At 41.6% G+C, this 15,310-nt stretch overlaps 1 protein-coding gene across 6 annotated transcripts in view; it reads left to right on the plus strand.

Annotated features, from left to right (window-relative positions):
* Positions 1 to 15,251, plus strand: part of ap1b1 (adaptor related protein complex 1 subunit beta 1) — a 30,337-nt gene extending 15,086 nt beyond the window's left edge. For all 6 annotated transcript variants that reach the window (XM_044195430.1, XM_044195431.1, XM_044195435.1 and 3 more), the window contains 4 exons: positions 1,511 to 1,595; positions 2,067 to 2,153; positions 2,721 to 2,875; positions 13,726 to 15,251. In XM_044195430.1, coding sequence (XP_044051365.1) covers positions 1,511 to 1,595; positions 2,067 to 2,153; positions 2,721 to 2,875; positions 13,726 to 13,800 — 402 coding nt within the window. In that variant the 3' untranslated portion in view covers positions 13,801 to 15,251. The remainder of the gene's footprint in view (positions 1 to 1,510; positions 1,596 to 2,066; positions 2,154 to 2,720; positions 2,876 to 13,725) is intronic.
* The last annotated feature ends 59 nt before the right edge of the window (positions 15,252 to 15,310 follow it).

Below are 15,310 nucleotides of genomic sequence, written 5' to 3' on the forward strand. Positions count from 1 at the left end.
ACATGCACACAAAAGGTGATATACAACTGACAGCTGTGAAATTATTTGTGAACATCATTTCACAAGCTCAAAATATTAATGACCCTAATTTGCTTCCATACTTATTCAGTAGTAAAGAAATTCCAAAAAGCAGTCTAGTACAGTGGTTTCTAAATTGAAGAAGGCTGAATAAATGCTTTGGTACTACAGCAAAGAACTGAGAATTTTGTGAAAGGTCTGTCAAGTAAACATACAATGTGATTGATCAATCAATAAATCCCTGTCACCTGCTGAACCTAATCAGACAGATCACCTTGTCTCGCTGCGTGATACAGCACCTTTTCTCTTCGTCCTTGAAGCTTAATGTTAAATAAAAATATTATCATTTCTTCTGGTGTTAGTGTGATGGTCTTAAATTATTCTGTCGATGACTAATCTTTTCAGCTTTGGTTCAAAGTTCATTGTGAGAACTACTAGCCTATTTAGGACAAATAATGCCACTCAAAATGTGAACAATACTTCAGAAAGGGTATGCTGTCCCAGCTAGAAAGAGTATTGGGGAGCCATTAGTCTAGTAGATTAAGTCAGTACAGCACACAAGACCTGAAATGATATATCAAAAATTATATCATGCAGTATCCTTTATAGTTGGATTTGGTGTCTGACCTCCACTTATACTTTGTAAACTGAAAGAGCTCTATTATAAACATACAGAATGTAGTGCAGTTTGTGTATGACTCGCCGTGTTACTGGCAGTCCTGCATTGCACCCAGGAATAAGACGCCCTAATGAATTATTCACAAGTCCTTCATCTGCTATCCTCTGGCTGAGCTCACTGTCCTTCTCTCAGTACTTCTTTATTGAGCAGCCTGATCAATTTCACAGGCTGCCCCTTGTTACTACAGGTGCCTCCATTATACCACTGTTGTTCTCGTGTCACAGTGTCTTGTACTTTTGCCACCAGGGCCCATAGACTGTGAACGGGTCCTGCCTGAGGAGCTTAGGCTAATAAATTGATTCTTTTTTTAAAATATAGACCTGCTCTTATGTGCTATTTTTGTTCTCTCTCACTTGTCAGTCTTGTTTGTGTCTTTATCTTTTATTTTTGGTATTTTATTTTTAACCACTATCTGCTATTCTTATCTCCTTATATTTTCATCTTTATTTCTATCCTCTTGTAAAGCAATTTCTAAAGGCTGTTTGTAGAAAGTTATTTTTGATATATTTAGCTTGTTAAGTAATGTTTGCTGCTAATATTCTTTGGCAAATAGAAGCCTCATGCTTACTGTGAGATACAGTATGATGGGAGGCCAGTAAAGAACATGGATATCATTGATGATATTGTAGGATATAGTATTGCCTATGTGAGAGTGAGATTCCCAAAGGACTGTAGCCTCTTCAGTAAACAGCACACAGACCAGCAATGCCCATTCTTGAAGGGCACTTGAAAAGTAATTACCCACATATTGCTTCTTGTTTCTCCTCCTGTCGTCCTCCTCTACCCCTTCTTCGGATGTAATCACTCTCGCAGGTGGCTGTTAAGAACAACATTGACGTATTCTACTTCAGCTGCCAGTACCCCATAAGCATGCTGTTTGTAGAGGACGGGAAGATGGGTGAGTGTCTCTTGGCTAAATCTCTTCACTCAAAAGCTCGTTGACGTCAACAACATACACAGACGTCAGTCTTTCAGTGTGGACACATTATGAGCATGTGAAGAAGTGTGTGACGTAGATGTGTGTGAGACTGTCCACCTGCCTGGACTCGTTCACCTCTCGGGGCTGCACAGTTACTACTAGATTGTACGCCAGTGCCATTTTTGGGCCCTTTTTTGTGTGTTGCTTTTTGATTTATTCTGTGAAAACATGTTGGCATTTCTCCCTGTGGAGCCTCCTGATGGGGCTAGCAGCAGGACTGCTGCCAGAGGCTGCAAGCTAAGCTGCAGCAGGAAACCTTGTGTCTTATTTTCACTGCAGTGTGTACGTTTACCTTTACCGCAAATCGTATTGTTATTCTCATACCGTGTACATTTCAATGTGTGCTCTCGTCTTTTGACTCATCCAGTGATTGTGTCTCTTCATCCACAGAGCGACAGGTGTTCCTCGCCACATGGAAAGACATTCCTAATGACAATGAGTCCCAGTTTCAGATCAAAGACTGCCATCTCAACTCTGGTGAGAAGGATGAAAAAAGAACAGAGAGTGCACTACCTGAAGAATACTACACTGTGGAGCCATATCCTGCAGCTTCTTTATATGTGAAAATAGCCCGACAGCAGTGGCGATCTCAAATTCACGTCCTCGCTAATGTACCAAATTGTATTTGATGAGAACTCATCAGCAGCAGTCCCTATTTACGTGTGACAATTTACAATCACAAGTGTGAGAGCAGCTGAACTGGAGAAGAATTCCTAATGATAGCTTAATGGAGATTTCCTCCCACAGATTAAATTTCTTCTTCATGAACAAAGAGAGGGTTTCGCATCCTACTGGGGCACAGCAGCAAGACAGAGGCCGAGGAGAAAAGATTATTCTGAATTAGTGACTGTATCTTTGCTGCACAGACAGCCAATGAAATTTTAGGGGATGATGAGGGGAAAAAGAAATCCTGCACGGTCTAGTACATTTAATGACTGAAACTGAATACTAAAAATGAGCAGTTGCTTCTTCAGATAGTTAAGGCAGTAGACCGTTACAATGTTGACTGTATTGTGTTTAATTTTTTATTTGTTTCCTCAACAGATGCAGCTTCCAACAAACTGCAGGGTAGCAACGTCTTCACCATAGCCAAACGTACAGTGGAGGGTCAGGACATGCTGTATCAGTCGATGAAACTCACCAATGGCATCTGGGTGCTGGCTGAGCTGAGGGTGCAGGCAGGAATCCCAAACTACACGGTGAGTACTGTTGTAGTTGTATTAGCTGAATTCACGAGTTTGAGTCATATCACTGTTGTGCTGGTGCAAAAGAAAAAGCTGGTGAGAGGTGCCATTTAAAAAAAAACAAACAAAAAAAAAAAAAACCTAGTACCGTATATTGTTAAACTACTGTAATAAATGTCAGGATTAAGGGGAGTTAAGTTTGCTCACCGGTAAAGAGAGATTTGACATGGCAACATTTGTTGTATGTACACGTATGTATATACAATTTGTTAACATTATCATTGTTGACAACATTATTTTACCTGCCACATAATCAGGAACAACTTTTTCTGTTGAAGATGTGGAATTTGACTTGGTAAAATGCCCAAATTGATCAGAAAATGATTATTATATCATAAAATGACTGAGAGGTTTATCTGTAGAATAATGTTTATTTTTATAATTCCATTTCACCAGGATTTTTGTATTAGTGAAAGTTCATCCATTCATTGTTTATCTTCTTTGCCTTTTAATAAACATGTATGAATTCCCAGACTTTTCTAATACAAACCAAAGATAATTAGCCCTACTTTTTTTCTTTTGACATGTAGTATTTCAGTATTAAAGGAGTAGATAATATTAAAAGACATGGGGCAGGAAATACAATACAATAATTAAATAAATTAAAATAAGTTCTCTTTACAAAAGGTTCTTGTCTGCTTGAAATCTAATCAGGCCCTCCAAACTACCTTTTTTATCCACTGTGTTTAGACTGATGCTGTCTGTATCTCTACCATTGCATTTACCCAAAATGTTCAAATCTGGAGCCTTAGCTTTTTTAGGAGGCTGTAATCATACCCACCATAACAACTAAAAACACATTTTGATATGTTTGGTATGGGAGATCTGTCCCATAATAAATATAAATCAGGAATCAAAATTTACTGAACCGAACCATCCACCCACGACTTCCATAACTTTGATTCAGAATAGTCTCGCTACATTCCCATATACATTGTAGGAAAGTTTCCACTTCCACAAAAGTGCACATGAGCCAACGTGCATGCTGACTGTTGCCGTTGCTCCGTCTCATCGTCTTATTTTTTCCAACTTTTAGCTTTCCCTTTTCTTTAAAACTTGAGTAACTTTTGTTAAAATGAGAGTAGAGAGTGTTTTGGTGTTTTTGTTTTTTTTGGGGGGGGTTTTCTGCCGTGAAACTTCTTCTCCTGCTACTCGGTTGGCTGCAGAACAGCTGTTTGCCCTCATTGTTTACACCAGGGAACAGCTCATCACGCTGCAGCCGAGCGGCATGGCACCCAGGACAACCAATGTCCCCACTGAGATCTGGAGGACACACCGAGGATGCAGAGGTGGAATGAAGTGGCGAGGGAAGAGCGTTAGCTCGGAGTCAGATGGAGTTCCGTGAGTGTAGTTTGATGTGCTTCTCAGAGACATGGCTACGCCAGGATATCCCGGACCATAACGTTTCCATCGACGGCTTTCAGACTGTTCAGGCCAACAGGGATCACACCGGGAGCGGTAAGCGGAAAGGCGGCGGGCTTGCTGTTCTGGTCAACAACAGATCTGGTAACCATGGTCACGTTACTATCAAGCAGAGTATCTGTAGCCCGGACATTGAACTGTTAGCTGTGGGACGCCATATTATTTGCCACGTGAATTCTCACATTCCATTGTTGTGGCTGTTTACATCCCCCCCTCTACTAACCCGGCATTGGCGTGCAACGGCATTCACACCGCCATAGCACAACTCCAGACTCAACACCCGAATGCATTCATATTTATCTCGGGTGACTTCAACCATGTTAGTGTTTCAACAACACTGACTAATTTCACCCAGTATGTGAGTTGTCCTACTAGAGAGGAGAGGACACTGGACCTGCTGTATGCTAACGTTAAGGACGCATACCGCTCTTCCCCCCTCCCTCCCTTGGGTAGGTCAGACCACAACCTGGTTCACCTCAAACCCTGCTATGTGCCTTTGATTAAAAGGCAGCCTGCGACCACAAGGACAGTGAGGAGATGGTCAGAGGAGGCCTATGAGACACTTCAGGGATGTTTTGAGGTGACAAACTGGGATGCACTCTGTGAGCCTCATGGAGAGGACATTGACAGGCTTACTGAGTGCATCACTGGCTACATTAACTTCTGTGTAGACTGCATTGTCCCACTGAAGATGGTCCATTGTTATCCAAATAACAAACCGTGGGTAACAAAGGACATCAAAGACATCCTGAATGCCAAGAGGAGGGCCTTTACCGATGGTAATAGGGAGGAGGTGAGGGAAATCCAGGCTGACCTGAAGGTGAAGATCAGGGAGGCCAAGGAGAAGTACAGGAAGAAGAACAGAACAACATGAGAGAGGTCTGGAGTGGCATGAAGAGCATCACTGGCTTCAGACCAACTGGCAGCAGAGGAGTTGAAGGCAGCTTGGACAGGGCCAACAAACTTAATCTGTTATTTTACAGATTCGACACACTGGCTCCTGCTCATCCCCCCTCTAACTCAACTCTAACTCCACACTGACGACTCTCCCCGCCTGCAACCTCTGCTGTGTGCCTGACTACTGCCTAGGTGAGAGGACAGCTGATGAAACTCCACTCAAACAAGGCTGCAGGCCCCGATGGCGTTTGCCCCAGGGTGCTAAAAGCCTGTGCCCCCTAGCTATGTGGAATCCTTCACCATGTCTTCAACATGAGCCTGAGTCTTCAAAGGGTCCCTGTTCTGTGGAAAACATCTTGGCTCGTTCCTGTGCCGAAGACGCCGTGTCCCAGTGGCTCCAAGGACTACAGACCACTGACCTCCCACATAATGAAGACCCTGGAGAGACTGGTGCTGGAAGAGCTGCGGCCCATGGTCAGACCCCTCCTGGACCCCCTTCAGTTCGCCTAACAGCCCCGGCTGGGAGTTGAGGACGCCATCATCTTCCTGCTGAAACTACACCCACCTGGACAAGCCGGCAAGCACAATGAGGATCATGTTTTTTGACTTGTCCAGTGCTTTCAACACCATCTGGCCAGCCCTGCTGGGGGAGAAGCTGGTAGCGATGCAGGTGGATGCCCCCCTCGTGTCCTGAATTGTTGACTACCTGACTAGCAGACCACAGCATGTGTGTCTGCAGCACTGTGTGTCGGACAGCGTGGTCAGCAACACTTTTGCCCCTCACGGGACTGTCCTCTCCCCCTTCCTCTTCACCATCTACACCACAGACCCCACACAGAGTCCTGGCACCTCCAGAAGATTTCTGATGACTCTGCTGTGGTGGGATGTATCAGCCGTGGTGATGAGACTGAGTACAGGGCTGTGGTAGGTAACTTTGTCTCATGGTGTGAGCAGAACCATCTGCAGCTCAATGCGACAAAGTCTAAGGAGCTGGTTGTAGACCTACCAAGGGCCAAGGCACCAGTGACCCCGGTTTCCATCCAGGGGGTCAGTGTGGACATTGTAGAGGATTACAAGTACCTGGGAGTACACATGGACAATAAACTGGACTGTGCTAAGAACACTCAAGCTCTTTACAGGAAGGGTCAGAGCCGCCTCTGTTTTCTGAGGAGGCTGAGGTCCTTCAACATCTGCTAGACAATACTGAGGATGTTTTATGAGTCTGTGGTGGCCAGTGCTATCCTGTATGCTGTTGCATGTTGGGGCAGCAGGGTAGCGGACACTAACAGGCTCAACAAACTGATCCGTAAGGCCAGTGACATTGAGGGGGTGGAGCTGGACTCTGTCAGTGGTGTCAGAGAAGATGATGCTGGCCAAACTACATGCCATCTTGGACAATGTCTCCCACCCACTCCATGACGTGCTCGTCAAACAAAGGAGTACCTTCAGCGAAAGACTCGTCTCCCCAAAATGCGCCACAGGAAGTCACTTACAGTTACATTGTATTATACCGTACATACTTATCAACCTGTAAATCCACTTTTGTACATACTTATTTTAGTTTTTATACTTTATATCCACTTTGTACTTTATAATACAGCTAATATAAATTGTGTATTATATTTTGATTTGCTTAGTACTTCAATTCCTGTGTGCATTGATGTGATAGTGAGCAGCTGTAATGAAAGAGTTTCCCCTCGGGGATCAATAAAGTATTTCTGATTCTGATTCTGTACTTCAGCACAAAAGTAGAGCCTGACTTGTTGAACAAAGTCAGTATGAAGTCAACAAGGAGTTAACAAAATACTGTCATCACTGCACGTCATGAATCGAGACAAATGACATAGCCGAGGCTGATCTGAACAAGCAGAGACATGACTGAGATTGATGTGCAGTAATGAGTGGTGAGATTGCTGAAGGGGGGAGGCTGGTTGATTGTGCAGTGATTGGAGTGTGTCGTTAGTATTGGTGACTCATCTGTGTTTGTGTGCGCACATGTATTTGTTTGTGTTCTCCATTGTGTTGTTGCATGTCTCTGCTTTGTCAGCGTGCCACGGTCTCTGCTCTTGATGGATTGTGTTTGGCTTAGAAATTCTGCATGACTAGTCCAGAACGATGACCTTGGTGTGACTCCCCACCCCCCGCTCATCACTCAGTCTGCTTTCAGGTCATGTTTTTATTTATAAGGTGCCATTAACTGTCTTTGTCTTTTCTTGTCTAGACTGGTCAATTTTTCAGTCACCCAGCTCTCGCTCATCAAATCTTCAGAATTTTAAATTTGTTTACACACCTTACTCAGTTTAGTACGTCACCATGTACATGGGCATGAAATATGATTTTAAGGAGCATTTCCTTGAGATGAAGTATGAGATGAATTGACTGAATGAAAGCTGATTTTTACTTAATTACTTGTAGAGTATTTATTGCGTGTCATTTGTTTCTGCTGGAGGCAGTGTGCGTTTTTCATTTTCTCTCTCTTGATTAGTTGTATTTTTATTTCCACTTCCATTTTTGGTGTGACCTCATTAATTCAGGAAGTTTTTCTCATCCACCTTCAACAGTTTCTGTTCTGTACTCCTGTATCATTTTGATTTCATGTTCATTTCAAAGTTCAAATTGTTCCTCAGTGGGGCTGGAAAGGCTACTCTGTGTTTTGCAGATGGATCATAAATTGTTTACTGAAGAGAAGACTAGACTTTCAAGTTAACTGTGCTGCATGTACAGTGTGTACTCTGATGCTCGTCTCTCTGAGCTGCTGGCTGCTGCATGGTCCCTGCGCTCTCTTGGCACGGCACATTAAAGCCAAGCCGCTAAAGCCTTTTGTCAGCAGCTATTTTTAGACCTGAAGAAGTAAAGCCTTGCCACTGCGTGTTTTCTGGATTTGTATTGCGCTTCTGAAGATAATACATAAAAACAATTACAATTCATGGCCATGACTGGAGACGTATAGTAGCATGTTTGATTTTTGCTGCTTTTTGCCTATGCTGTTTTAAGGCTTTTCTGATATCTCAAAACTCGATTGGCTTCAGCTCTCCCATGATGCCTCACTACTTATAGCTGTGTCCCAGTTACACACTCCATACTGATTCTAGCTGGGTTTGACTATGTAGTGCAGCAATGGTGTTAATGTACACTATTGCCCCACAATGCAATGCACAACGAAAATAGCTCACAGTTGGAAAATTAAATTATGGTGGACAGTAGTAAGACAGCTCATGGAAGAAACAAAATATTACTTCTTTGAAAAACCTTTTGCTTTCTCTTTAAACATGCAATTTTGACCAATTGGAGGCAACAGAAACAAATTGTGAACACAAGATTGACATTTGACTTTTAAGTTGATATGGAGAACTTGTCGTCGTTTGTGTCCACCTGATGAATTTAAGTCTAATATTCACTCTCTGTTTGCTCTGTTTTTGGTCTCTACCAACGAGGGGGAAATATCTGACTCTTTAGCTGCTAAATGCTCCACTATGTTCACCAGCTAATCGCTAACTGTGTTTGGTGCTGAGCAGGTAGTGTGCAGTGGGTTTTTCGAGCTTTTTTGGCAAAAAAACAACAATGCTGTTTGTATAATTTATTATATTTGGAAAGGGACCATGTATAATATTAAACATAAATGTTACCTTTTGATGTATTGTACTAGAGTTAGCTTAAAGCTAATTTTCTTCTGCAGTCCCTTGACAGGTCTATGAGAGTGGTGAGAGCGGAACCAAAACAGTAAAGTTGTGGGCGGACAGCTAAACAACGAGCTGAAACTCGCTATAAAGCTCTGTAAAGTTGAGGAGAGCTGCGAATGCGGGTGATAATTCTCTGTATTTTGATACATTGTTGTTATAAAAATATCAATTTTAGCTGCTTTAAGTTTCCTAATTTGAAATTGTCAGTAGCTCTACACTTCCATCGGAGCTCATGTATACTTTATAGTTTTTATAGTGGAGAATTGGGACACTGCTTATCTTTTTGACATGAAGCTTGGTGTTCTCATCTGCCATCTCCTGTCCCCATGGCAACTATGTGACTGCTGATGTTGGCTGATTTTCTCTCCCCACCTCTTCAGCTGGTAATTCGGGGGGTTTTGGTTAAAGTGAGTTTCAACACAGAAATGGACACTGAAGTATCACCCTACACATAAATATATCTGCCGTCCTCCTACACAAGCAAAGGGTTACTGTTTTCTCACAAGTCTCTGTTTTTGGGTTAAAAGTAGGAACATAAATTTGTCTTCCTTCAGAGATTTTGCAATATAATTACACCATTGTATCGATCCCTTTAATATCTCAAAATTAGACCTTTGTACAGTATTGTTCAAAATAATAGCAGTACAATGTGACTAACCAGAATAATCAAGGTTTTTAGTATATTTTTTATTGCTACGTGGCAAACAAGTTACCAGTAGGTTCAGTAGATTCTCAGAAAACAAACAAGACCCAGCATTCATGATATGCACGCTCTTAAGGCTGTGCAATTGGGGTATTAGTTGAAAGGGGTGTGTTCAAAAAAATAGCAGTGTCTACCTTTGACTGTACAAACTCAAAACTATTTTGTACAAAAAAATTTTTCTGGGATTTAGCAATCCTGTGAATCACTAAACTAATATTTAGTTGTATGACCACAGTTTTTAAAACTGCTTGACATCTGTGTGGCATGGAGTCAACCAACTTGTGGCACCTCTCAGCTGTTATTCCACTCCATGATTCTTTAACAACATTCCACAATTCATTCACATTTCTTGGTTTTGCTTCAGAAACAGCATTTTTGATATCACCCCACAAGTTCTCAATTGGATTAAGGTCTGGAGATTGGGCTGGCCACTCCATAACATTAATTTTGTTGGTTTGGAACCAAGACTTTGCCCGTTTACTAGTGTGTTTTGGGTCATTGTCTTGTTGAAACAACCATTTCAAGGGCATGTCCTCTTCAGCATAGGGCAACATGACCTCTTCAAGTATTTTAACATATGCAAACTGATCCATGATCCCTGGTATGCGATAAATAGGCCCAACACCATAGTAGGAGAAACATGCCCATATCATGATGCTTGCACCTCCATGCTTCACTGTCTTCACTGTGTACTGTGGCTTGAATTCAGAGTTTGGGGGTCGTCTCACAAACTGCCTGTGGCCCTTGGACCCAAAAAGAACTATTTTGCTCTCATCAGTCCACAAAATGTTCCTCCATTTCTCTTTAGGCCAGTTGATGTGTTCTTTGGCAAATTGTAACCTCTTCTGCACATTTTTTTTTTAACAGAGGGACTTTTTGGGGGATTCTTGAAAATAGATTAGCTTCACACAGACGTCTTCTAACTGTCACAGTACTTACAGGTAACTCCAGACTGTCTTTGATCATCCTGGAGGTGATCATTGGCTGAGCCTTTGCCATTCTGGTTATTCTTCTATCCATTTTGATGGTTGTCTTCCGTTTTCTTCCACGTCTCTCTGGTTTTGCTCTCCATTTTAAGGCATTGGAGATCATTTTAGCTGAACAGCCTATCATTTTTGCACCTCTTTATAGGTTTTCCCCTCTCCAATCAACTTTTTAATCAAAGTACGCTGTTCTTCTGAACAATGTCTTGAACGACCCATTTTCCTCAGCTTTCAAATGCATGTTCAACAAGTGTTGGCTTCATCCTTAAATAGGGGCCACCTGATTCACACCTGTTTCTTCACAAAATTGATGACCTCAGTGATTGAATGCCACACTGCTATTTTTTTGAACACACCCCTTTCAACTAATTCAACTAATACCCCAATTGCACAGCCTTAAGAGCGTGCATATCATGAATGCTGGGTCTCATTTGTTTTCTGAGAATCTACTGAACCTACTGGTAACTTGTTTGCCACGTAGCAATAAAAAATATACTAAAAACCTTGATTATTCTGGTTAGTCACATTGTACTGCTATTATTTTGAACAATACTGTAGGTAGTACAGTACAAATTAGTGAGGACTGCTGTATGCCATTACTGGGCAAAAATATGATGAAGTACCTTTATTTCTCCAGTATCAAATTAACTGAACCAAAAACACAGCTATCATGTTATTTCAGCCATAAAAACATTTAATTGATTATCTAGAAAATGTACTATATCACAATATACAGTATATCAATATACAGTTACATACACCATGGGCAGAGGATTTTATACATATTGCCCACCCCTAGTTAACACATACAGTTGACATGCTAAAGGATAAATCTAAAGGTTTAAACCATTAGACTCAATTCTGACTTGAACAACTTTTGCCCAGTTGTGTTTAAGTATATCAAATGTTAGCATTACAATACATATCACTCTTATCGAACCATGATCATGTATTGACTAATCATCTTTCTTTGCTTTGTCCTATTGCGGTGCTGCATTGCTGCATCAGAGACCTGCAGTGGCTCCAGGTCCCCATTTATGCAGGTTTTTCCAAAGACTCCTGCAGTGTTTCCAGGCTGGTTAATTGCTTGCGTTTTTATCAGCAGTATGAATCCACGTGTCTGTCTCTCATTGGAGGGTTTTGGTTCTGCATTTCCTCATATCTCTTACCCCATGCTGACAGAAGAGCGGCTTCCTAAATGTTACTAGCAGCAGCATGCATTAGTAAAGAGCCCCGAGTACACAGAGGCAACACTTAAGGAGCTGTGCAGTATTACTGCCTTATTCCACTGCAGCTCTGTGGTATCCACAACACATTCCATTGTTTGATCTTAATATCCATCGAGCTGAGGAGGGGCCTGGTGTGAAATTCTCGGCAGTAGCTCACCAAATCAAATAACTGATCACTGTAATAATGGTGCCAGTCTCAAAGAGTAAATATTAGTGTTATCAAAATACTGGAATTTCAAATTTAGACACTGTACGTCATTTTCAGAACTAAAGGAAACAACAGACATTTGAAAGCTTAAAAACAAACATGACTGAAAGCAGTACTTTGTTATTGTCATAAGGTAGTGCTGAGGAGGAATACTGAAATATAATAAGCAAAAACCCCAAAATCACAAATTCAAGAAAATATAGAATAAAGTGAACACGAACACAAAATGAACAGTCGGAGAAATAAAAGTCATTCTGGTAACCTAGGGGCTCTAAGGCGTTGATCATGTTATCACAGCGTCTCTGGTTCGAGTCCAGCTGGATACATTTGTTGCATGTCATTCCCCATCTCTCTCCCTGTCAGTTGCCCGCAGTCTGCTGTTTAATAAAGGACATACAGTGCCCAACAATTAAAGATAAATCATTCAAACCAAAATGCAGATTTTTAAAACACAGCAGGGCGTTCCCTGGACATGGGAAGTTAGTTTCTTATCTTTCTGCATTGTTTGCTGCTGTCTCTGTTCTTACTATATGTAGCAAACTTACACTGTGACCCCCCTCTCAAACTGTTTTCCGGTGGAACAAATGCTATTCTAAGAAATGACCGTGATGAAAGAACAACAGTGTGAGTGAGAGGCGGAGCTGCTCCATGTGGACAGAGATGGATGCATTGTGTGTGTGTGTGTGTGTGTGTGTGTGTGCGTGTGTGTGTTTGTGTTTGTCAAGGCAAGAAAAATGCAGGTTCTTCTTTTCCCACCTCACAGAGATATGCGGGTTATTAAGGCTTCCATTTGTCAAAGGAGAAAGCACAGCTGGTTTTAATTGTGCAGCAATTAGTGAAACATTTTGAAATATTCAGCATCACTGCTTTTTGTATTTATTAATTAGTGTTTACTGCAACATCATGACAGTATCTGTCCTGATACAATTATTCCAAAGCTCCAGCTGCCTTGTGTTTCCTGTAAAGAGTGTGTTTCTGGGTCTGAGGAAATAACATCTGCAGTATGATTGCTGATGGGGGGGAGACTCACTTTGTCAGGCTGTATCAAATCCTAAACCTGCTCCCAGCTGAGACTAACATCAAAGAGTGGAGAGGCTGCCTCTATTTTCTCTGGTGTGTTTATCTATCTATATTTCTGTCTGTATGTCTGTCTGTGTCTGATGAGACTGAATTAGGGAGCGTTTCAATCCATAGCCTCTTTTTTTTTTCTCTCCCTCATCTGAAAAATAATGAATTTTGTTCCCTGGAAAAAAGACCAGGAAACTTCTGCTTATTCTGCTTTGCTGCGGTCTCATTTGTACCCATAAGCTCGTGAAACTTTTTTTTTTTTTTTTTTTTTGCTGCAAAGTTAAGGTCCCTTTTCCTTTGTTTGAAGTTGTGCAATTTATCTTAAAGATTTGGATAAAAAAATAAAGATTAAAAATGAAGTTGCTACATCAGCTTAGCCTGTTATTACTCCATTGTACTGACACTAACTTGGTTCTGCTTCACATTTCTCTTAATTTTGCAATGTCATTAAAACAACTACTGTGTCTCCACATGAACATACATGAACAAATTCAATATGAGTTTTTTTGGTGTATCTTGTTGCTAAAGGTTTATGTGACTTGTTGTTGCCTGTGGTAACTTCCGATCTTATAAGTCAAATCACATTCAACCCTGCTCGACTCTTCTCTACCTCAGGTCTCTCTGAAGTGCAGAGCTCCAGAGGTTTCCCAGTGTGTGTTCCAGAGCTATGAGGCGATGCTGAAGAACTGAAAAACACCCCCACATCGACCCAGCCGTTGCCCTCACAGACTCCTGGCACCTTCTCCTGCTCTCCCTCACCTCACCCACAACCTTGCGCTGTGCAGGAGCTACTTCCTGCTGTGTTGGGCCTGGAGGCTGCGCTCTGTATGTCATCCAGCTGTTTAATTAGGATGGTTAATAATGATATTTGGCCCATGATATATATATATATTTTTTTTTTTTCTTAAGACTGCAGACATTTGTTTTTTGTTAGTTTTTTTTTTCCATTTCTTGGCTGTCATGTCCAGTCTTTGTATGTTTGTTAAAACACATTTCAGTTCGTTCCCTACCTGAGCCATCATGTGATGACCTTCATTCTTTTGGAGACAGACAGCTGTATGACTTGCATTCCTGTTTTCTCTGCATGAGGCTCTTTAATCATTATCTAGCCCCACTTCTCTGCAAATTAGAGTCTATTTTTAGCGTCTGCAATCAGCAGGTGAATTGTCACTGTCGGCATATTTATTTGGGGTACTTTCAGTTAAAATGCGGCAGAATAAGGCTTGAACTCTCCTTACTCCTCCACCTGTGTGAAGTGGAAGGTGGCTGCCTGGGCCTTAGAGACATAAATACTTACAAACTACATTATTGTCTTTGTCTTTTTGTAGAGTTTTCTTTAGTGTCTGTGTTTAGCAGTGGGATCAGATCCTCTGCTGTCCCTTAAAGCAGACTGTCTGATGTGTGCTGTGCGCATGGAAACTGTTTGTTGGTCTGTTTCTTTAATTTTTACATCAGTTTCTGGACATTTTATAGACTAGCAGCAGTTGTCCACTGCCTGCTCTCTTACGTAGTCATTCCATGGTTTAATTTTTGTTTGTAGTCTTGTTGGTGTACATGTGGCAAACTGGGAGAGAGCCTCAGGTGTTGCGGATTTTGTACTTGCTGCTTTCCCCTGCGTCAGTGACGGCCACCCGGGCTCTCTCTGCCACTTGGCTTTCTCTGTATCCTCAATGCAGCTTTTCGAGTACCATGGCCACCTGAGATGAAGGCGCAGGTGAGATAACTCTAAACTTATGTTGTCATGGTTTGTAACACTTCTGAGTAATCATGTACTCTGTCTTAGCCGACAGAAAGCTAGAACAGCACCCAGTGTCCCTGTTTTACCTGCATACTCGACTAGATTCATTGGATTCCTTTTTCCGAGTCGTTACGCTGAAGCCCTTTTTATCGGCTCTACAGGATGTATGCACTTACGCTAATACCTTGTAAAGATTACAACAGAGGTGGCTTTGTATTCTGAGTGTGTCTTTGTGTGTGGTGATGGCTGATTCATATGAAATGCTGTATAAAAAAAAAAAAACAATAAAAAAAACCCCCCAACAACAAATCAAATGTTTAATCAGATGCTTTTGATTGACATGATTTTGTTCATTGTGTGTACATCATTTGAAAGAGAACTATTAAAAGTCTTGATAAATTCACATGTTCAGTCTTTTCTACCGTATTTAGACAGTGACAAAATGACAAAGTAAAAAATGCA

Source organism: Siniperca chuatsi, linkage group LG5 (genome assembly GCF_020085105.1).
Source record: "Siniperca chuatsi isolate FFG_IHB_CAS linkage group LG5, ASM2008510v1, whole genome shotgun sequence".
NCBI lineage: Eukaryota > Metazoa > Chordata > Actinopteri > Centrarchiformes > Sinipercidae > Siniperca > Siniperca chuatsi.